At 39.6% G+C, this 25,273-nt stretch overlaps 1 protein-coding gene across 2 annotated transcripts in view; it reads left to right on the top strand.

The window, feature by feature from the left end:
* The first annotated feature begins 13,891 nt into the window (after window positions 1-13,891).
* Window positions 13,892-25,273, top strand: part of rbms3 (RNA binding motif, single stranded interacting protein) — a 247,883-nt gene continuing 236,501 nt past the window's right edge. Inside the window, exon 1 of one of the 2 annotated variants that reach the window (XM_060922273.1) lies at window positions 13,892-14,978. In XM_060922273.1, the coding sequence (XP_060778256.1) occupies window positions 14,904-14,978 (75 nt within the window). In that variant the 5' untranslated portion in view covers window positions 13,892-14,903. The remainder of the gene's footprint in view (window positions 14,979-25,273) is intronic. The other variant, XM_060922272.1, reaches the window with a different exon arrangement.

The raw sequence follows: 25,273 nt of genomic DNA on the forward strand, positions 1-25,273 counted from the left end.
GTGAGTGTGAATGGCTGTCTGTGTCTATGTGTCAGCCCTGCGATGACCTGGCGACTTGTCCAGGGTGTACCCCGCCTCTCGCCCATAGTCAGCTGGGATAGGCTCCAGCTTATATGTGACCCTGTAGAAAAGGATAAGCAGCTAGAGATAATGGATGGATGGATGGATGGATGGATGGATGGATGGATGGATGGATGGATGGATGGATGTTTTCTGATACCATGTCCATACAGTAAATATACAGTGGAGCTTGAAAGTTTGTGAACCCTTTAGAATTTTCTATATTTTTGCATAAATATGACCTAAAACATCATCAGATTTTTAAACAAATCCTAAAAGTAGATAAAGAGAACCCAGTTAAACAAATGAGACAAAAATATTATACTTGGTCATTTATTTATTGAGGAAAATGATCCAATATTACATATCTGTGAGTGGCAAAAGTATGTGAACCTCTAGGATTAGCAGGTAATTTGAAGGTGAAATTAGAGTCAGGTGTTTTCAATCAATGAGATGACAATCAGGTGTGAGTGGGCACCCTGTTTTATTTAAAGAACAGGGATCTATCAAAGTCTGATCTTCACAAAACACGTTTGTGGCAGTGTATCATGGCACAAACAAAGGAGATTTCTGAGGACCTCAGAAAAAGCGTTGTTGATGCTCATCAGGCTGGAAAAGGTTACAAAACTATCTCTAAAGAGTTTGGACTCCACCAGTCCACAGTCAGACAGATTGTGTACAAATGGAGGAATAACAAAACCATTGTTACCCTCCCCAGGAGTGGTCGACCAACAAAGATCATTCCAAGAGCAAGGCGTGTAATAGTCAGCGAGGTCACAAAGGACCCCAGGGTAACTTCTAAGCAACTGAAGGCCTCTCTCACATTGGCTAATGTTAATGTTCATGAGTCCACCATCAGGAGAACACTGAACAACAATGGTGTGCATGGCAGGGTTGCAAGGAGAAAGCCACTGCTCTCCAAAAAGAACATTGCTGCTCGTCTGCAGTTTGCTAAAGATCACATGGACAAGCCATAAGGCTATTGTTAAAATGTTTTGTGGATGGATGAGACCAAAATAGAACTTTTTGGTTCAAATGAGAAGCATTATGTTTGGAGAAAGGAAAACACTGCATTTCAGCATAAGAACCTTATCCCATCTGTGAAACATGGTGGTGGTAGTATCATGGTTTGGGCTTGTTTTGCTGCATCTGGGCCAGGACGGCTTGCCATCATTGATGGAACAATGAATTCTGAATTATACCAGTGAATTCTAAAGGAAAATGTCAGGACATCTGTCCATGAACTGAATCTCAAGAGAAGGTGGGTCATGCAGCAAGACAATGACCCTAAGCACACAAGTCGTTCTACCAAAGAATGGTTAAAGAAGAATAAAGTTAATGTTTTGGAATGGCCAAGTCAAAGTCCTGACCTTAATCCAATTGAAATGTTGTGGAAGGACCTGAAGCGAGCAGTTCATGTGAGGAAACCCACCAACATCCCAGAGTTGAAGTTGTTCTGTATGGAGGAATGGGCTAAAATTCCTCCAAGCCGGTGTGCAGGACTGATCAACAGTTACCAGAAACGTTTAGTTGTAGTTATTGCTGCACAAGGGGGTCACACCAGATACTGAAAGCAAAGGTTCACATACTTTTGCCACTCACAGATATGTAATATTGGATAATTTTCCTCAATAAATAAATGACCAAGTATAATATTTTTGTCTCATTTGTTTAACTGGGTTCTCTTTATCTACTTTTAGGACTTGTGTGAAAATCTGATGATGTTTTAGGTCATATTTATGCAGAAATATAGAAAATTATAAAGGGTTCACAAACTTTCAAGCACCACTGTAGCATATATATTTACTCTATGAGGCAGTAGCCACAAAAATGAAGCGTAATCCAAAAATGAACAATTTAAAAATCACAGAAGTAAAATATACCAAGTGTCTGTACTTTATATTATTTTACTCTTACCACTTACAATTTTCGAAACTGAAACCTCCTATCCGAGGCTGACATACACATGCTGTTGCCATGACCCAAACTCTTATTTCCTAGAAATGGCCCACTGGTAGAGCTCAGTGGTCTCAGTACTCTTTTCAACAACTTCCTGTAAAAACTCAGAAGTGCGTCACATCTACATCACACATGGGACCACTGGCTGAAGAAGGCGAGGAAAGGGGGACAACCTGGAGTATATTTTAAAATAGGAATGCACTTTCCCTCGGTAATAAGCATAAACATGTCTGAAAGCGATTTCTTTAGCCTAGTCCATTTATTTCGAATGGTGAACTGAATTGTATACACTCACCGGCCATTTTAATAGGAACACCTGCATGTGTATGTGCCGTGTGTGATTGTTACACTCATTCTTACACTTTTACAACACGATGACATAGTGGCTACAGCATCTGTGAGGCAGTAGCCACAAAAACCATCCTAGAAAGTCAGTAGCCATGCACATTTCAGCCCCGATGCTGATTCTGTTGTGCTCAACACTTTGCCTTGGTCATTATTAAAGGCCCTTAATAAAAGCAAAACTAAAGCTGGCCATTTTAAATGTACATGCCAGCCACTATGCCCAAACATAATCTGCATTATCCCAGTTTAGACCCAGATTGGACCAGAACCAATCTATCATAGCTTGACATGTCAGTGGAGATGCTGCATGACTGCCCTTACTATGTGATTTTAAATAATGGAGTACTTAAAACTCAAACAGAACAGGCTGACCCAAGAGCAGCACCAACATATCCTTGTACTGTGTCTTCTGAAGACCCAACTTTTGCCTTTTGATATTCCAGGCAACCTCTTTAATTCTTTTTTTTTTTGCATGGCTGACACCACAATACTGTCTGCTTTCGAATCAGCTTTAGCTTCTACACATTCTTTTCTGTGACACAATATCCAGTGTTTTTTTTTTTTTTTAGATCTGCTGGCTGGTATGCCTTGTTTTCCCAGCTGTGCTCTAACCAGATGAGAAGCTTTTTTCCCACTTTCGTTTCTCTGGGCTCATGAGAGCGGTACCCCTGAGTCACAGACATCATTTCCTGTACGCTTTGGAAGGTGCTTTGAAGAGCACTGCTTGCCTTAATATGAGTGTGTGCATGCAAACTCCTGTGCTGTCACACCAGACCTTTCACTGAAATGAATCCCAAATCCTTCAACAAAGAAAAGGAAAAAGCGTTCACTGTTTGCAAGCAACGTGTAAATAGTTACCAGAAGTGCATTCAAATTCAGCAAACTGAGGTGAACGTTCAAGGCAAATGGATTTTCTTTGAACTTTTACATTTGAGCGTGTCTTTAGATCCGCATACTCCAGTGACATTAATCCTCGAGGCTACTAATAACAACCAAGGTATCATTTCAAAATTTAAATACCTAATGCTTTAGTATGGATACATACCTAGTATGTAGATATACCTAATGCTCTATGTCATGTATGCGAGTTAGCCTAAACTAATGACCACAGAGAGCAATACAATCACTTAGCTAACACTAAGGATTGATTACAATAGCATACAAAAAAGAGGCTTTCAGAAAAAAAGTTTCAATGTAACTGACAGACAAAATAACCACTTGAATTACTGTAAGAAAATGAAATGAAATCAGACACTTACCTTTATTTTCTGGGATAAATCCCATCTGAGAACACATCTCCCTTAGTCCAGTGTCCATGCTTGTTTGCTGAGAACTACCTCCTCAGACCATTTATATATTCACAAATGTTTGTTTGCTAATTTGAATGCATCTCAGGTCTGTGGAGTTTAATGTACGTTGTGTAGCTGTACATCATATTTTCATAATGCGGTTTCAGTAGATTGTCTTTAATCAGTCAGTTATGAAATAATAACATTACAACATTTGTGACTTTATAATAGTACATATAAAATAGGTGTGTGACTGTGTGAAAGATTTCACTACAGCTATACATTTCTGGAAAGCTGCAAAAAGAAAAAAAAGTCAAAAAATCAGGTTTTGACTCATCTCATCTCATTATCTCTAGCCGCTTTATCCTTCTACAGGGTCGCAGGCAAGCTGGAGCCTATCCCAGCTGACTACGGGCGAAAGGCGGGGTACACCCTGGACAAGTCGCCAGGTCATCACAGGGCTGACACATAGACACAGACAACCATTCACACTCACATTCACACCTACGCTCAATTTAGAGTCACCAGTTAACCTAAGCTGCATGTCTTTGGACTGTGGGGGAAACCGGAGCATCCGGAGGAAACCCACGCGGACACGGGGAGAACATGCAAACTTCACACAGAAAGGCCCTCGCCGGCCCCGGGGCTCGAACCCAGGACCTTCTTGCTGTGAGGCGACAGCGCTAACCACTACACCACCGTGCCGCCCCGGTTTTGACTAAAATAGAGTTTTTTTTCTGCCAGTAATATACTTTGACAGCTCTACTTTCCATCCATCCAATATCTGTAGCCACTTATCCTGTCCCACAGGGTGGCAGGCAAGCTGGAGCCTATCCCAGCTGACTATGGGCACGAGGCGGGGTACACCCTGGACAAGTCACCAGGTCATCGCAGGGCTAACACATAGACAACCATTCACACTCACATTCACACCTACGGTCAATTTAGAGCCACCAATTAGCCTAACCTGCATGTCTTTGGACTGTGGGGGAAACCGGAGCACCCAGAGGAAACCCACGTGGACACGGGGAGAACATGCAAACTCCACACTGAAAGGCCCTCGCCGGCCCCGGGGCTCGAACCCAGGACCTTATTGCTGTGAGGCACCCAGCTCTACTTTAAGAAACATAAATATGTTTTCAATGTGGAACATACAGTACCAGTCAAAAATGTAACTGTAGTCATCCATATTATGTGAGGAAATCACGCACGGCTGGGAAGGGTTTAGACATCTTTAAGAAGACTATTTTTACCACTGTGGCTCCTTACCAACAGAATTCTTAAAGGTTAGACTGCAAGGTTAGAAAATAACCTAAATAAAACATTTCCACTTACAGTACCAATCAAAAGTTTGGACACACTTTCTAATTCAATGGGTTTTTTTTTATTTTTATTAATTAAAAGACACTTCTTGTCTTAAAGTAATGATGGATGCTGTTTCTCTTTACTTAGTTGAGTGGTTCTTTACATAATATGGATTACTCCAGTTGTGGAATAGGGCTATTTACTGTATTTTTATTATTTACTGTTTGATCTCAAACACATTAAGAAGGCAAGAAATTGCACTAATTAACTTTTGACAAGGGCAGCACAGTGGTGTAGTGGTTAGCGCTGTCGCCTCACAGCAAGAAGGTCCGGGTTCGAGCCCCGTGGCTGGCGAGGGCCTTTCTGTGCGGAGTTTGCATGTTCTCCCCGTGTCCGTGTGGGTTTCCTCCGGGTGCTCCGGTTTCCCCCACAGTCCAAAGACATGCAGGTTAGGTTAACTGGTGACTCTAAATTGACCGTAGGTGTGAATGTGAGTGTGAATGGTTGTCTGTGTCTGTGTCAGCCCTGTGATAACCTGGTGACTTGTCCAGGGTGTACCCCGCCTTTCGCCCGTAGTCAGCTGGGATAGGCTCCAGCTCGCCTGCGACCCTGTAGAACAGGATAAAGCGGCTAGAGATAATGAGATGAGATGAGAACTTTTGACAGACACATCTGTTAATTGAAAAGCATTCCAGGTGACTACCTCATGAAGCTGGTTAAGATAATGCCAGTAGTGTGTAAAGCGTCATCAAGGGAAACACTGGCTACTTTGAAGAATCTAAAATATGAAACATGTTTGTTTTTTAATAGAGCGGTGGCTACAATTATCGACACCTTAACGATCTTCTGGCTATTGCAAAAGTAGAAAAGACTTTCAATATGTAAACTGTGCATGAATAGTTACTCAAACTTCCACTGGAAAAAAATGAGTTGATTCCCGATTACTTAGCATATCAGATCACATGACGTTCCACAAGTATCAAAACCTTTGTCCACAGTTATCAACACCGTTTCACAATTATCCACATCCAGATGATTATTTATAAAAAAATAAATAATAATAATCGGTATGTGGTATTAAGTTAACAAAACATAGTTTTTATTTAAAATTTGTTTTACATAGAAGACTTATATTTAGTACAAAATATCTTTTATATAGCTATATCGATGTCAGTGGTGACGTAAATGAGGAAGTAATTCTAATGTTTGTAAGCAAACTAACTGATAATGTTTAACCTGTCAGAAAAACTTTTTGTTCCACTTTCTAAGTATTTTCATAGATCACATTTTGTTAATCATTTGTTGTTTGTATTAATTTCTAGTTTTGTAGTTTACCAATAAATGTCAACAGGCAATTGACATTGTAACCACATGAAAATCCAGGTCAAAGGTCGCATGTCATTCCTCGAACTAAAATATAAAATGTCGACTGATATTGTAATATGTAGTAGATATTTACAACAAACTGCAAAAAAAATTTCTGAATGGAATAGAAAAATCTGAATATTTCAAGCATGTAATTTGTTATATGCTAGGAATTTAATTCTGGTCAAATTCTATTTATTGCAGTAGGATTCCAAATACTCTATAAACATTCCATTCTGTTATGAATCAGAAAAAAATTATCATAAATCACAGCACTTTTATTTTTCAAAAGTACTGTGAAAAATATTTTTATTTTTCTAAAATAAAAATATTTTCTGAATGAATAGAAAAATCTGAATATTTCAAACATGTAATTTTTTATATGCTAGGAATTTAATTCTGGTCTAACTTCAACAAGATCTACATCTACTTCAGCAATGTTACACAAAGATCGATCTATAACAGTTGTAAATGTCACTTAATTCCACAGGGTGTCGATAATGGTGGACACCAGTGAAAGTGATCACTATTACTGACACCTCACGTGACTTCTCAAATGCATGTTTAGATACAAAATGGCGACTGTCAAATGAAAGAGTAAGAAACAAACTAGGTTTCTACAAGGAGATCATGAAATATTGGTGTATTTGATAAGTAAAAACATGTCCATGATCTTTCCACCATGCTTACCTGTGATGACAACATCCGGGTTTTCCTCAAATTGCTGATCGTGGTAAAAAAAATTCCATCTCAGGTAACGAGCTGCGTCATCAGATGACAAGATCAAAGGGCGAGGGGGTCTTCCGGTTGATTAATTAACCAATAATAACTGTTGTAACTGAAATTCACCTTTGTAAACTTGTTTTTTTTTGGTAAATCTGAAAAGGTGTCGATAATTATGGACTGTTGATAATTGTAGCCGCTGGGCTACTTTTTTTATTTACCGCACAGTTCCATATATGTTCCATATGTTATTTCACAGTTTTGATGTCTTCAGTATTGTTCTCATCTCATCTCATTATCTGTAGCTGCTTTATCCTGTTCTACAGGGTCGCAGGCAAGCTGGAGCCTCTCCCAGCTGACTACGGGCGAAAGGCGGGGTACACCCTGGACAAGTCGCCAGGTCATCACAGGGCTGACACATAGACACAGACAACCATTCACACTCACATTCACACCTACGCTCAATTTAGAGTCACCAGTTAACCTAACCTGCATGTCTTTGGACTGTGGGGGAAACCGGAGCACCCGGAGGAAACCCACGCAGACACGGGGAGAACATGCAAACTCCACACAGAAAGGCCCTCGCTGGCCATGGGGCTCAAACCCGGACCTTCTTGCTGTGAGGTGACAGCGCTAACCACTACACCACCGTGCCGCCCCAGTATTGTTCTGCAATGTAGAAAATTGTCAAAATACAGAAAAACCTATGAATGAGTAGGTGTGTCCAAACATTTGACTGGTACTGTATATTTGCCAGTACTGTATATGTGCCCCAGCATTCCTGACATAGTGATGAGAGCACTGAACTTTGCTCAACACTACATTCTCCCATAAAACACTTACTTCACAAAGTTAAAGGATTTTTCCTCTAGTCACTTGTTTGGTCACTGGAGACATGTAAATACTGCTGATTAAATAAATTCATAGATCAACACTATTCAGATGAACTGAAAATATTTGAAATCCCCATGTAGAGAATTCAGTTTAATTTCTGGCCAACCCAAATGTTTTCCCTGGCAAAGGTAGCGCGGTGCAGAAGCGAACCCTATTGTACTGTCTGTAACCAGTAATTGCCAAGAAAACCACCATGTGTAGCATGATTATTAGCTGTTGCTGATATTGCATCACTTTTTTTTTTCTAAACGATCTTGCCTTGTCTGAGTATGGATATCATTAGTATTTTGTTCCACATAGTAAGAGCTCCCTCAAGGCCATGTGTAAAAACACACACTCCACACAAGCATCCCTGGGGCCAGCATGTAATTTGGATTCTCTTCAACAGTGGTGGATAATTTCAAAGCCAGAAAGAAAAGAGTAAAGCACCTACAGACACAGTGAGTGCATAGACTTGCTATAAAATTATCTATTTCATATGGTACATTCCCAACATCAAATCTCACCTGACATTTTCAATATTAATTAATGAGGGCATTTTAGGTTATTAGGACAAACAATCAAATAATAATATGAGTAAAATGACAAAGACAAATGAAATATTTCTGTATTTATTTCCTTGTGTACCGTATGCATAAAGCACACATTTAACCCTTTCCCTGGGGGGTGTTTGCATATTTTTATATCTTGCTGGGCACCAAATGTTCCCACAAGGACACAAGGGTAGGAATATGTGACATCTTGTGACATTTTGGACCCTACAAGGAACTGAGGATTAGTTTGTGGCATAGGCCACATAATAATAATAATAATAATAATAATAATAATTATAATAATAATAATAATAATAATAATAATAATAATAATAATAATAATAATAAATCAGTATTAATAATTATGTCAATCAGTAGTTTTACTTCCTATTAAAAAGGAAGACATCATAAAAATTATATTCAGTGTTGCTTTCAATGGTAAAACATCATAGTGGAATTTTCAGAGCATATTCTTTGTTGTTGTTGTTGTTGTTGTTGTTGTTGTTGTTGTTGTTTTCTCCTCCAGTGTCTCTCGTGCTATTTTTTTGTTCTCCACACAATTTAAAACTGGAAGTCATTCATTTTTCTTATTTGAGAATTATCATTGTTAATAGTATAGTATGAGGAATATTTTGACTGGATTGATTTTAAATGTCTCTAAATATAGGATTTGGTGCATACCTGTTAGTTAGAAACAAATGTTTACATGGTATTGTTGGATATAATAATATATACTGTCTATAGACTGTATGACAGTGTTGATGCACTATTTTCCATCTGAGGACCTTCTGCTGAAGAATTGTCTGCACGTCACTGCATAATATATTTGAGTATAAATACGGAGGTGATTATAGGAAATCGCATGCGCTGATTGGTTGAGAGACTCGGAATATTTCTCAATACCTCAAGCAACTTGGCAAAATGGCTGCCAAGTGTTTGCATGCTGCTTTTGAAGTTTGAAAAAAAAAATTTATATGATTTTTTAAAAATAATCACTTGCGTATTTATACTAAAACAATTATCCACCTCAGGCTCAGTGAATATTGGTAATTATTACACATACAGGACACTTTTTTGATGGAATAAAAACATGTATTCTTTTCCCTTCTAGTGGGTTTCATTCATTTGGTTTAATAGCATGCAATATTGTTAGCATATCACTTATCCTATGTGTATTATGTCACTCTATCCAATGGAGAATGAGCGTTGAATATGGTTTATGACATTGCACGGTTGTCAAGACAACATGACGTCACATGTTGGAGCTGATGCGAATTTTCAATGAGAGAGCTTTCTGCTGTGCATGCACAGAAGCATTTCTTTGTTCGCTGGGAAAGTGAAAGATGTGTTGGACACCCTAAAGGCTAACAAAACTTCTTTTCATATTCTTTACGCATATTTACAACTTGTAAACTTGGTATGGTTGAGAAAACCATACTAACGGACATAAAAAAACTGGAAAAGAGAGAGTGTATGTATAATAATAATAATAATACAACCCCGATTCCAGAAAAGTTGGGACAAGTACAAATTGTAAATAAAAACGGAATGCAATAATTTACAAATCTCAAAAACTGATATTGTATTCACAATAGAACATAGACAACATATCAAATGTCGAAAGTGAGACATTTTGAAATTTCATGCCAAATATTGGCTCATTTGAAATTTCATGACAGCAACACATCTCAAAAAAGTTGGGACAGGGGCAATAAGAGGCTGGAAAAGTTAAAGGTACAAAAAAGGAACAGCTGGAGGACCAAATTGCAACTCATTAGGTCAATTGGCAATAGGTCATTAACATGACTGGGTATAAAAAGAGCATCTTAGAGTGGCAGCGGCTCTCAGAAATAAAGATGGGAAAAGGATCACCAATCCCCCTAACTGCACCGACAAATAGTGGAGCAATATCAGAAAGGAGTTTGACAGTGTAAAATTGCAAAGAGTTTGAACATATCATCATCTACAGTGCATAATATCATCAAAAGATTCAGAGAATCTGGAAGAATCTCTGTGCGTACGGGTCAAGGCCGGAAAACCATACTGGGTGCCCATGATCTTTGGGCCCTTAGACGGCACTGCATCACATACAGGCATGCTTCTGTATTGGAAATCACAAAATGGGCTCAGGAATATTTCCAGAGAACATTATCTGTGAACACAATTCACCGTGCCATCCGCCGTTGCCAGCTAAAACTCTATAGTTCAAAGAAGAAGCCGTATCTAAACATGATCCAGAAGCGCAGACGTCTTCTCTGGGCCAAGGCTCATTTAAAATGGACTGTGGCAAAGTGGAAAACTGTTCTGTGCTCAGACGAATCAAAATTTTAAGTTCTTTATGGAAATCAGGGACACCATGTCATTTGGACTAAAGAGGAGAAGGACGACCCAAGTTGTTGTTAGCGCTCAGTTCAGAAGCCTGCATCTCTGATGGTATGGGGTTGGATTAGTGCATGTGGCATGGGCAGCTTACACATCTGGAAAGACACCATCAATGCTGAAAGGTATATCCAGGTTCTAGAGCAACATATGCTCCCATCCAGACGACGTCTCTTTCAGGGAAGACCTTGCATTTTCCAACATGACAATGCCAAACCACATACTGCATCAATTACAGCATCATGGCTGCGTAGAAGAAGGGTCCGGGTACTGAACTGGCCAGCCTGCAGTCCAGATCTTTCACCCATAGAAAACATTTGGCGCATCATAAAATGGAAGATATGACAAAAAAGACCTAAGAAAGTTGAGCAACTAGAATCCTACATTAGACAAGAATGGGTTAACGTTCCTATCCCTAAACTTGAGCAACTTGTCTCCTCAGTCCCCAGACGTTTACAGACTGTTGTAAAGAGAAAAGGGGACGTCTCACAGTGGTAAACATGGCCTTGTCCCAACTTTTTTGAGATGTGTTGTTGTCATGAAATTTAAAATCACCTAATTTTTCTCTTTAAATGATACATTTTCTCAGTTTAAACATTTGATATGTCATCTGTGTTCTATTCTGAATAAAATATGGAATTTTGAAACTTCCACATCAATGCATTCCGTTTTTATTTACAATTTGTACTTTGTCCCAATTTTTTTGGAGTCGGGGTTGTAATAATAATAATAATAATAATAATAATAATAATAATAAAGGTTTTTTTCATGGTATATCCATGACTCGTCTTCGAGTCGTTTAATATCACGCTAGCTAAATGGAATATATCTGGTAGACCATTCAACACCAGCCAATATTATTTTAAATAATAGTCTGAGCTTTGTCTCACTTATTATTCATTGATATTCACTTCACCTTGGGCAAATAATTGTTAATTGTAACATGATTTAATGTTATTGAATGCACTTTCCATCCATCCATTATCTGTAGCCGCTTTATCCTGTTCTACAGGGTCGCAGGCAAGCTGAAGGCTATCCCAGCTGACTACGGGCGAAAGGCGGGGTACACCCTGGACAAGTCGCCAGGTCATCACAGGGCTGACACATAGACACAGACAACCATTCACACTCACATTCACACCTACGGTCAATTTAGAGTCACCAGTTAACCTAACCTGCATGTCTTTGGACTGTGGGGGAAACCGGAGCACCCGGAGGAAACCCACGCGGACACGGGGAGAACATGCAAACTCCGCACAGAAAGGCCCTCGCCGGCCACGGGGCTCGAACCCAGGACTTTCTTGTTGTGAGGCAACAGTGCTAACCACTACACCACCATGCCGCCCCTGAATGCACTGTATATTGCAATATTTATCACATCAGAATATAACATAGTTATAACATAGTTTTTTTTTTCCTTGTTATATTGTTAAATCTTTGTCCAGTGAAAGTGCTGCTCTTGGAAAAGAGGCGAGAACTAGTGCACAGAGTCTTACGTAAGCGCTTCTTAAGGCCACATTTCTCTGCTCTACTATGCATGAATGCCAGTGTGTCAGTGTGTTACACTATCAGCCTCTGCTACCGAGACAACTGGGTGCCACATGGTAAAAAAAAAATCTGCTGCGCATACACTTGTACTAGCAATTTACAAAAGACAATGATGTGAAAGTATTAAATGGACTAGAACAATGTTTCCCAAACCAATCCTCAGGGACCACAAACATTTTAACCCTCATCCTACCATGCTATTTTACACCTTAATCTTACCATGTGGGGTCCGTTTGGACTCCAATACTTTTCTTTAAAATTAAAGCTTATAAAGACAAAATCACCAGATAAGTTTTGTTCAGAACATCTTGTATTAATAACAGCAATACACTTAAGGGCCCAAGGCATAAAGAACACACTTAACCTTCATCCTACCAGCCAATTTTACATACACAGACTACCAGGCGGGGTCCGTATGGACCCCAGGAGGGAATACCTTGAAATCAATGCAGTAAGAACCAATTCAATGCAGCAAACAGACATAACTTTATTGAAGAACAAAATCCACTATGGCTGAATATCAATGATGTATTATAAATGCAATAACATTGCAATAATATTGCAATAACTAGCATACATGTAGCAAATTATAGCGCCACAAAAAAAAAATTGGCATTATATACATGATTTTTGCAGCTCATGCAGCTGTAAAACATTCTGGATTACAACTTAGGTCTTTTCTTACAGAATTTAAAACAAAAAAGTAATTGTAAAATAATTTAGGGCTTTTGTTTTGCAGCCTGTGCTTATTGCAGCAGTGGGGTCCACACGGACCCCAAGAAGGAATGCCTTGGTAGTTTCATTATGGAACATAAAAGAAATAAAAGAAGTTAACTTTCAGTGTGCTATTCAATTATAAAATGAAAGACAGATAAACTTTACTCTGGGGTCCGGTTGGACCCCAGTAACAAATTAATTATACCTTCACAATGCAAAAAGCTGATCTTCCGGTGCTTTAGTGTTTTAATTAAGACATAAATTCCGACAAATTCATAAAACGGCGAGGCAGTATGTCACATATTTTTAAAATGGCAAACAAACATATAGGTGCGGGGTCCAGATGGACCCCACTTGGTAGGATGAAGGTTAACTGTTTCCCGGCTCTGAGACACACCTATACCAGGCATTTACCAGGCATGTTGCAAGCTGGGTATCCAATCTAGAGGTCTATACCTGTCAGTTTTGAAAACCAGAATGAAAAACAAAAGAGGCAAATCAAAAGAACTATCAGGTAAATGTATGTGGAATCTACAAATCACCATTAGGGGGACTATGCTCCTCACGGCGCTTTTTCTTCTCTCCTCCCCTTCTTCCTGGCTCCTCCTGCCTGCAGAGTGAAAGCCTAGCAGAGGGCATTTGTGCTCTTGAGGAGGGAGAAAGAGAAGCGAGAAAGAGAGAGGCTGGTCGTGACACTCCCCCAGTTCAGGGAGCGCTGCATCCTGCCTCTAGTCCCGCCTACCAGGAGGAGGAGGATCGTAGTGCTGCCTGAGCTGAGCCCTCACTCCTCACCACAGAGTGGAGCACCCAGCCGCACACTCACGCATACACACACCACACACACACACACACACACACACATATACACACACACACACATATACACACTCGCACGCGCACACACACACACACACTCTCACACACACACACACACACATAGGCACAATTACTTCCACTCGCGCATTCACACTCACACAGGCAAGTGGAAAGACAAGGAGGCAGCGGGAAAAGAAGGCTTCAGCCAGACGCTGGAGAGAAAGAGCATTGTGTGGTGGACTTGTCTCGGGGTTCAGGATAGTACTGGATTTCCCTTTTAAAGGAGTTTGTGCTGCTTCCCCTGGTGCTCAAAGCTGGACTCCTTGTGAGCTCCTTGTTCCCAGGGACGGTTTTGGTCTCACTGACGGTGATCAGATTCAGCTCTCTCAGCGCAGCTACATCATCCCTCTGCATCGCGTCTTTGTGTATAAACCAGAGCAGGACACATCGGAGCAGACTGGCTTGGAATATCTGACAGCCTTTGGAGAGATCTGAAATTGTTCTGACCCAAGAGATAGAAAAACTACAGGGACGGAGACAAAGTCGAGGCATGAGCAGGAGACAAGGAGCTCGCTTTCCATAAGAAGTGATATCTGCCACCCCTCCTTCCTCCTTCTTCCATCGCTTCCTTTTCCTTTTCTTCATTATCACTGCTTCTTCTCTTTCTGCACAGACCTCTCCTTCCCCGACTCTCTGTTCTCCCCTCATCTTCTTGTCCAATCTCCCATAGGAAGAGCAGGAGGAGAGTGCAGCTCACACACTGAGAGCGCAACTCCCACACAGTGACAGACATAAGGACAGCCGGAGGTCCCGTGGCACTCCCCATCACTCTCTCACACTCCCTCCATCCTCTTTTCACTGCCTTTTCTGCACGGATCTAGCCTCTGGCCCAACGAGCAGAGGCATTCAGAGTTTTGGAGCGAGCACACAAGTCTCAGTATCCTGCCACGGCAAGAGGGATTCCAGCTACATGGGCAAACGCTTGGAACAGCAACCAATGTACCCCCAGTACACCTACTACTACCCTCACTATCTCCAGACTAAGGTACAGTGCTCCGCTCTCTGGTTTTTGGGCTTTCTCTGCTCCCTCTCCCTGTCTCTGTCCCCACCCTGGTAGCATCTTTCTGATGACAATATCTGATATGTGGTACTTGGTTTAGCTTTACTTCCTCAAATAAGTGAAACTGAGAAATAGCATGTTAATTATGTGTGTCACACACACACTCGTTCATTTGCACACAAACCCAAATGTGAGATTTTGTCGCTTCAGCACAGCAGGCTTTGATGAGGGACCTGAATAATAACAACCGTCTCTTGACTCCTACGCCACTCTGAAGTGGAAAATTGATTCTCAGGCATTGATCGAGATGCTGTAACAGTGCTGGTGATCTCTACCTGCCTCAGTAGATGCACATCTTTATCCCCCTGGAACAAAAAGTTGGCATCTGTATAGTGCGACTCGTTAGGTGAGAAAGGGAGTGAGGATGTTGAGAGAACGGCTGTCAGGCCAAGGGCGTGAACACGCAAGTGATGAGATGGTTTTCTCTAACATCAGGGTGGAGAAACTTTAGGCAGGAAAATGCATTAGGCAAGGACTCTGATTAGATAAATGGATAGCTACTGGTGGTTCTTTATTTAATCTCTTAAAAGCACTAGGACAAGATGAGACTATTGCATTCTGAACAAATGTTAAAAATGTTAATGGAAAAAGTAAAAAAAAAAATATGTTGATTTCTTACAAAGTCCTTCGGTGTTTTTCCCACAAATTACCCAACATATTTTTTTTCTTGACCTGTTATTTATTGGCTCGCATTGCCTTCAAGGTCAAGTCCAATTATTTTGCACCTTCTTCTGCTTTTTTAATGAATTTCCCAGAACATCTCCATGGGAGGCTGAGTCCCTGGAGTCATCGGTTTCTCTTTTTCTTTCCCTTTCTATTCAAATGTCACCACAGAATGACTTAGAGGTACAATCTATGTACCTATGCATACTGTAATAAGATCTTATTGTAAAGGAATTAGTTTCCACTGATGTTACTAAAACCAGGTGTTAGCATTACAGGAGGAAAAGTCGCATTATTCTGGGAATGATTATTGATTTGGAAATTATTGGAAGAAACTGGAGATTTCATTTGGCGCAGAGTCGTGCTATGTTTCAGATTTCAGATTTTTGTCTTTGGATGACGACGAGGGCCCCATGTTAGTGTGCATGACCGTATGCCTGCATGTGTGTGTGTGTGTGTGTGTGTGTGTGTGTGTGTGTGTGTGTGTGTGTATTTGAGAAGGAGACTAGAGATGTAAATGCCCTCTTATTAATCTTGATTCCAGCATGCTCTCAAAGTGGAGGTATTCCTCGAGGGGAAATCAATCATGTGGGGCAAGAGGAGCAGCTGACACACAATCACTGATCTCTCTCTCTCTCTCTCTCTCTCTCTCTCTCTCTCTCTCTCTCTCTCTTTCTCTATGTCTCTGTTAAATGGCTCCCACTCACCTTGTGCACTTCGACAGAATGCACAACATACTGCTGGAAAGTATGATACCATATCAGACTCTGGTATTAGTCCATATTAAGAAGTGTTTTCGTTCAACTGCTACCTACACACTCAAATGACCATATTTGAGTTTCAGTTTAATGACATTTCATTTAGTGTTTGCTTAGGTTTTGAACATCTAATGAACATCAAGGGCCTTTAATCTCTGCTAGTACCGTATAGAGATGCCTATCAGAGTGTCGATAGATGTAAAGGCATAGGTGTGTAAATGAGTGCTCATGCATGGAGCATGCACTGGGAGGTATCCATGACAGCAGTCATACACCAGTGGGATATGAAATAGATTTAAAGGGAAGTAATTCCCCCTTGATATTGTGCCAGCAGAAGGCCCCTTCAACCATTCAGTCAGCAGTGTGAAGTCAAAGCTGTACTGTGTGCGTGTGTGGTTCATTTGTACTCAGAAGGGTCAGATTTTATGCAGCAAAAATAACATGCAGTAGTCTGTTTAAAGCTCTGCTCTCAGTGTGAATTCACGCTAACTGGCCTGCAGTGAGATGACATGCAGCGTGTCAGCAGCGTCTCAAGAACCTTCTCTATGGGGTTCATTAGGCTTCTACTGCTCCCAATGTAACTTCAGATTATAGCGTGGCAACATGTTATTTACTCTGCCAATGGATAATTGGGGGATTGATTCATAATGCTTCTGTCACAGAACTTCAGCTTTGCCATGCAGAAAAAAAAAAGCTTTCAGTTCCTCCCTTTCGTAAATTACCATCAGCTCAGTAATTAGATTCTTTAATGTCAACTCATTTATAAGGTACATTTACATCCATTATCTATGCAATTAAAATCACCATTGTCACTAAATGAGAAAATGTACTTCTACACATACTCACATATTCACACTAACCAAGAAACAATTACCCTTATTAAAAAAAAAAAAAATCTAATTTCTAATATGGAAATCTTTGGTAGAATACAGTGCTAACTACATGATGTCACTAGAAAAAAAAGTACCTAAAAATAGAAAATATCTTGAAAATACGGAAATTCAACTAATATTTCTCTGTCTTGTTTTTAAATAAATATAAGATTGTTAAGCCTATTTCTAGATAGTTTTACTCATTTTCAAGCTTGTAATTTAAATTTAGGTTACCAGGTAGTTATTTCTAGAAAAGTGTAAAATTATCTGCCAAGTTTATTACTTGAAATAAGCAAACATAATAATTAATAGTCTTATATTTGCTAAATACTAATCTTATAATGAAAAATATTAGATAACATCCTTTATTCAAGGTATCTTCTTGCTAAGGTAATTGAATTTTGTTTCAGTGAACAAGCTTTTATGAGACAGAAAAAAAGATATATTATTAATAAAGAAGCTCTTCTGTAGTTTTATCCAACGCTAGATCAATACAAATAATATGTTATTTATGGTTTCCTGAAAGTTTTTTTTTTTTTTTAATCCATGTGTGATCTGAGTCACATGACTGCACTAATAACACATAACAGATTCTTTAAACTGGAAAAATTAGTCCCATCTCTGAAATAATGAATTATACAAATTTATTGTCAACACAGACTTCATTTACAAACTGCTTTAAGTAACAAATCCATGAAAATCCTTTAGAAAAAGGTTGCGTGTTTTTTTTTTTTTTGCATAAGTAGTTGTTGGTTAAATCAATAACTGCTTTTAGATCTCTTTTATAAGTGCATTTCAAGTAATCTTCCAATATAACAGGTCAAAGATCAGTAATCGGTAATCAGCCATACACATTTACAAATACATACTTTAATGCTTTTTACCTCTTTTTTCTTTGATATGAATGGACTAAGCCATAATCAGTGTATCTGGATGCTTGCTATCCAACAGTTTCCTTTATGAAAGAAAACAACAAACTTGGCCTTCTACCTCCTCTTTAAAATAGTGCATGCATAAAAGAGGATTTTCAGCAGCAGTGTTATTTGCTAGAGGCACAATAACACAGACACACAGTTAACATGAGTGCTGTGTGTGGGTGTGTACATGTGAATTATACATGTAAACTCTTCCAGTGGGACAGCTGTCTGACGTTTACGCAGTAAAACGCTTCCTGTGTGCATCTGCCTCGGTTTTGAGGTCTATGGAGAGGTTTGGATGGATGTGTGTGTGGCTTCTAAGCTTCACACAGAGATTAGATCCATGATACTCTGTGGTAGATTATTAACAGATTTTTTACTAATAGTGGTATTAAATCATTCCTGTGGTCTTCTGCAAAATATTAAACTACCACCACTCCTGCCTTTTAAATGTTTATTTTCGGTACATAGTTTTCTCAATGTCATTTTTTTTTTTACAAATATGGTATTCACATGCTCATGCTTCCTGGCTTTTAATAGTCAGAACAGAAAGACGAAATTATTTGCTTAGAAATACCTCTGAATGAACAGTGGATCCAGGTTTTTGACGTTTCTCACAAACACGTGCAAGAAAACACGTGCATGTACTTTTTCAGAATTTCTTCAGGCATCATGAATTCATTAGTGAAATTTTGCACGATCCTAGAGACATCTGCTGTATGCTCTGTAAATAAAGAGTAGCCTTGGCAAAAAAAAAAAGAAAATTGCTTTCTTGGAGTCTGGGGATAAATTATCAGGGTTTAAATGTGTTGCGGAGATTGAATCTCATTCTAGTTAACTCCTTGGTAAAAAGTAAAAAGTAATAAATAATACATAATACAGTATTATTTAAGGAATTAAACCATACAGGCATGCTGTTACAGGAAAATAATCAAAAGTGGGGTAATTTGATACATTATCACCCCAATAACTTTCCAATAATGGTGCATCCTGAAGTGTTTTGTTTGTTTGTTTGTTGTTTTTTTAATACCTTTGCATTTGAATGCTGTGGAACATTCACAAGACAATTTAGTTCCTATTATCACTATTTAATTATTGATAATTAATTTCAGAAAGTGTTGGTTTGCCTTCTTCCACATGCACACAACAGCCCCCCGATTATATTATATTATATTATATTATATTATATTATATTATATTATATTATATTATATTATATTATATTATATTATATTATATTATATTATGTGATGGTCCATTAGCTTTGTAGGGAAACAGCTGGTAGAATTGTCCTTCAAAGGGCTACTTTTTACTTTGAGTCCATTTCAGAGCCTGTGCTTTTGTGCTTTTACTTAAGAAGGTGAATCAGTACTTCTACCAGAGTATTCTTACACAAGTAACTATACTTCTATTTAAGTAAAGAATATGTGTATTCTTTCATATTCAATGTTGTTGAGGTTTTTTTCACCTGCACATTCTGTCATTCCTCGAATACTTCCTTTACAAATGTTCAGGACAAGAAATGTTTGGCCTGCTTAGAAAATTGAATTTCATACTGAACATCAATAATAGCAGAGAAAAATATTTAAACGTAAATTATGCAAATCTTTACTTCCATCGTGAGGGTTGGTAGGTGTGACACATACACACAGTACACACTCAACACACAGTTCTATACACACAGTTTGTTCATTAGGTACACATTGCATTTTTGTCCAGATAGAGGACAGACGATTTTTCCCCCCTTTTTTTATTGTTAAACTCACTTCTGACATTGTGGTCTCTTTAGACTTTCCTCTCTCTCTCTCTCTCTCTCTCTCTCTTCTCCCCGCTGGGTCCTGGGCATTTTCTCCAGCCATCTGTTCAGAAGGGTGGGGTTGACTCAGAAAGCAGGAACATACTAGCCAACCATACGCTTATATAGAACAAAAATGGTGGTTAGGACTGTCAGTCATTTCGAAATAATAGGAAGTATAGAGGAGAATGTGCTGACAATGTGCTGTTCATATATTCACCATTAGCATATGTGGTATTTATCAATGAAATTAATTGAGTAGCTTGTGGTAAGCATCCATAGTAGTCCATTGAGGGCATTCCTTTGATACTTTGGCAAATGAGATCTGATACCAACTGGACAGACAGATTTATCTCTAATGATAGCCTGTGAGTGGCTCTAAACAAAGGAGTCTTGGTAAACTATTGGTTTGCGTAAGCTAAGGGGAAAAGGGAAGCCCTGGTCCTAGAGTAATAGATCTACTGCATTTTTAATAAAGGACCACTTTGTAACGAATGCTTGATGGATTTTCTACCTTTAAAGAGTCTGTCTTCTGGTTTTTACATACAGCTTGCTTTTAGGCTCTCCAAGTGTTGAACAAAGCCTGGGCAGCAGGGATAAATGGCAAAAACAGGGGGGACAACCTAAACTAATGCAAAGAGCAGCCGTATAGGGATTGGTCATAATTCCATGGCATTGTTCCTGCCTTCCATGCCTAAAGCTACTGTCTGTACACACAACATATGGTTAGTGAGCGTTTTATACTGTAAATATTGTAGGAATGTGCATTTTGTTTGGTCAGTTTGGCAGCTTGAACATCTAACAGAAGATGGGGAGAGTGTTTAAATACATGCTGATGATGTATTGTACTAATAATAGTAGAGTTATTAGAGTTATTAGATAAGGTTGTAATGCATAACTTACAATCTGCCAATTTTTGTCAATTTCAGTAAGTCATAGTAGAACAGCATTGGCCTACTATAAGGAGGTCCAGTCTCCAACTTTGAAATAATCATCGACCATCTGTGCAATCTCTCTAGACCATAAGGTTCTGCCAAAATGCCACTGTAACTAATCATGAAATGAAAAAAGGGAAAATTGTGGCTATAGGACAGGCCCTCGTAGCTCCAGGGTCCCAGGTTCGTTCCTCAGCTCAGGTTATTGTCTGTTCAGTGTTTCACATGTTTTTCCTGTGTTCACATGGGTTTCAGTTTTTTCTAACCTCCCAAATAAGTGCTGGGAGGTCAACTGGCTTTTCTAAAGAGTATGCCAATCTGTCTATGATGCCATTTGATGGACTAATGTCCTCACCAGGGCATAATCCTGCCTTGCACCAAGTGTCAAGGGTGTCCACTATGACCTTGAACAAGTACTTAGTAATGATGTAGTAATGAATTACTACTAAAGATGTATAATGAAATATTAAGGTAAAGTAACTACGCCATATTTTGAGCTTATGAAGGCAAAGTGAATATAATGTAAAGCCTATTTCAAGACTTTTTGCCATTGTTTTTTAATTTTATTGGTATTATTTTTGCTTATTTCAAAAACAAGCATTTATTACTAGAAAGAAGTTTAATTTTATCTGCCAAAAAATAAGACAAGTAGTAGCAATGTCCAGAAATGGACTTAATAAATACGCTTATGAAGTCATATATTTTTTACATCCAAAGACATAATTATTTTCAGTGCGTACTTATTCCTAAAATATAGGTGCTGGTATTTAGGAAAGCATCCTAGGCAAACATTTATAGTCATGGGCTAATGGTTGTGGCCATAAAGTATAGCCAGGCCATATGGTGTGTGTGTGTGTGTGTGTGTGTGTGTGTGTGTGTGTGTGTGTGTGTGTGTGTGTGTGTGTGTGTGTGTGTGTGTGTGTTGGGTAGTGGAGGGGGATAAACGTATGTAACTGATAATAAATCATGACTGATGAGATCTGAGCTCTTAGTGTGGGTAAAGGTGAATGGTACAGGTGGTAAAGGTGAATGGTACAGGTTCAGCCTGACTAAACACTAAAACTGCCACCACTTGAAGCTGACTAGATGTATTTAACAATCTCTGATAAACTCATTGCATAGCAGCTGATTTGACAAGTCTTGTCATCTTTGCAGAAATTAAACCTGAGTGTATCTAACTCAGAGGAAGGAGAAGGGAAGGACGTAAGGAAGGATGGTGCTCAAATATGGGCCTTTTTCATTCTCTGCTGTCACTTGCTCCATCCTTCTCCTGCGTTTTAATCAGGAGACATGCTGGAAATCGGCTCCCTCAGAAACAGCGCAGTCAAAGCCAAGGACAGGGTAGAGAGAAGAGGTGTCATAAATTCTTGAATACACACTCCGGAGGGATTTCACTGTCCGGCCTCTTGCCTCCAAGCCTTGCCTCTCTTTCTCTAGTCCAATTTATGCACACCTTATTGGCAGTTATGACCACAGCAGAGGCCGCTCTATTCGGATATGGGCTAAGCGCTCTTAACCTGCCATAACCATGTCCAATTCTCCATGCATGGGTAAAGAAATGAGCATACACCACACTCACAATGCTTTAGGGGTGACAATTTGTTTTGACCTTATTGTTTACTCTGTAAATACTATGAGCCATCTGAAACAACTGGTTGTTCTGTAATATTCTCAATATCATAAAGGCTGTGCTTGGAGTGTACGAAGGATACTGTAGGTGACTTATAACAACAGACAGCCCTGTCCCGGATGTTATAGCTCAAAAGTAAGTGCTCTGTTTGGGATTAGGTTATGTAAACAGTGCTTTGTTGGCTCCTGGTTGAATTAATTTGTACAGCTCACATTTTTATTTGGGATCATGTGTGACAAACACTCAAAGACTTGGTGAACACAACACTGAGCTCAAGAACACAAAAAGAGTGGCTAATGACACCCAAAACCTGGAAGTCTACCCTTCTAATGGTAATAGATTTGATTTGCAGAACAAGTTTAACTTGTTACATGCACAAAGTATATCTTCTCTATTTTTCATTATGAGATTATTCTGAAACAAATACAAGACGATTAAGCTGATATTTAGGCATTTGTATTTGTGATACCATTTTTTTGCAGATAATTGTGCGTCTTTATAGAAATAATAATTTTGAATCATAAAAACGCCATTTCGAACTTGATATGAACGAAAATGTCTAGAAATAGGACGAGTATTATATTTGTTTTAGAATAATCTCAAGGTTAATATTTGCCTATATCCAAGATAGTCTCACTTGCTATGACTTTTTTTCAGCGTATATACTAAATAGATTCAAACCTGATGCATTTTGCAATGAATCTTGATACAAATGTTGATCAGTGTCTATTCAGTAAACAATTCTGCTTGTTTTTTCATTAAATCCACGACAGCAGTGGTCTTTCCACTTGGTTAAACTCCCTTAAGTCTCGAAGTGGGTGGAAATAGAGAGTTCCAGACTACACTTATTAGCCACTCTATCTGTCACACAACTCTGCCCATGACTGCAAGCTCTCTCCACTGCGCACACACACACACACACACACACACACACACACACACACACACACACACACACACACACACTGTGGTAGTGATCATAATCTAAATGAGCTTTTTTTTTTATTCTTATTTGGCGCTATCCAGCTCTTTCACCATTTCCCAGTTTTAGAGAGGGAGCAAGCAAACGATAAAATGAGAGCGGGACAGAGAGAAAGGCGAGTACGTTTAAGTGGCATAGGAAGGGGAGGATAAAAGCATGACAGGATTAGTCTTACAGACACTACAGGCTGTGTGACCTTGTCCTCTAAGCTGCCACATGCGCAGCGTGGCGCTCGGTGCGAGAGTCAAGTTCTCTTCTCCTTTCTCTACAGCTGTCTCATTTGTTCTCTCACTCACTCACTCACTCACTCACTCACTCACTCACTCACTCAGTCTCTCTCACACACACACACACACACACACACACACACACACACACACACACACACACACACACACCACTCTGACATACAACATAAGTCACACTGTATAAATGTTATAATAGGTATGTTAATTTGATTTACTGGGTGATTTTTATGCAAAGCACAGGCATTTCAGGGGAATTTAGCCAGCATGCAGGTGAGTGGCCCTACATATTTTATTAACCTCGCTACTTTTATGAATGATTAAGCTGTTTTGTGTGTGCCGTTGTGCTCCAGCTAGGCCACCAGACTCTAATCAATCAAATCAAGTTTATTTGTATAGCGCTTTTAACAATAAACATTGTCGCAAAGCAGCTCTACAGAATTTGAACGACTTAAAACATGAGCTAATTTTATCCCTAATCTATCCCCAATGAGCAAGCCTGTGGCGACGGTGGCAAGGAAAAACTCCCTCAGACGACATGAAGAAGAAACCTCGAGAGGAACCAGACTCAAAAGGGAACCCATCCTCATTTGGGCAACAACAGACAGCCTGACTATAATATTAACAGTTTTAACAGGTATAACCCTCAACTGTCCTCATGGGGCCGTCCTTCACAGGAGCGGTGCGATAAAACTCCGACCAGACACAGGGCACCAGGATGGATCAAGCAGGTCCAAGGGGCAGAAGAGGCCAGCATCTCAATCCCAGGATCAACATGTAACTCAGAGGGACAGATTGGGGGGGGGAAAGAGAGAGAGAAAGAAAACACAGGTTGTTAGGTATGCCCTAAAAATGACAAGTATTAAATCTGTGTGGTAGGCTCGCAGAGACGAGAGTCTTTACATCAGGCATAACACACAACAATGGCATGTTAATATGGTAAAAAATATCATGACCTGCTCTGGCTGCTTCTACATATAGCCCTTATGTTTGAGTCTTAGGGCCTCTGCATGCTCTTGCGACAAGGCTTTCGCAGATAGCTTTTCGCAGACAGTTGTAATTTATCGTTGAGGGGGAGTAATAGGCGTGCGCGATGTTATTCACCGCCACAACGCAAGGGGGCGCGAAGTCGCGAAATCGCTAGGAGTAGTTGGTGGGTGTGGTTAGTGGAGTGTTTATCCTCCGGTTACTTATAATGACTAGAACTGGAGTCGTATAGATGTACGTACTTCCTCACTTCCTCGATCAACCGCTCTTTGTGCTGCTCCATCTTCACTCGTGTTTTTAAAAATGGCGGTCGTGAAAACAAACCAAACCGGGAAAGTAGGGAAGCGGAAGTGTGTGTACAGCGGATGTAGAGTGGACCAATCAGAGCCCTCTTGTCTGCGACGCTGTCTGTGAGGCTTCTGCGGTGGTCACAATT

This window comes from Neoarius graeffei, chromosome 5, assembly GCF_027579695.1.
Source record: "Neoarius graeffei isolate fNeoGra1 chromosome 5, fNeoGra1.pri, whole genome shotgun sequence".
NCBI lineage: Eukaryota > Metazoa > Chordata > Actinopteri > Siluriformes > Ariidae > Neoarius > Neoarius graeffei.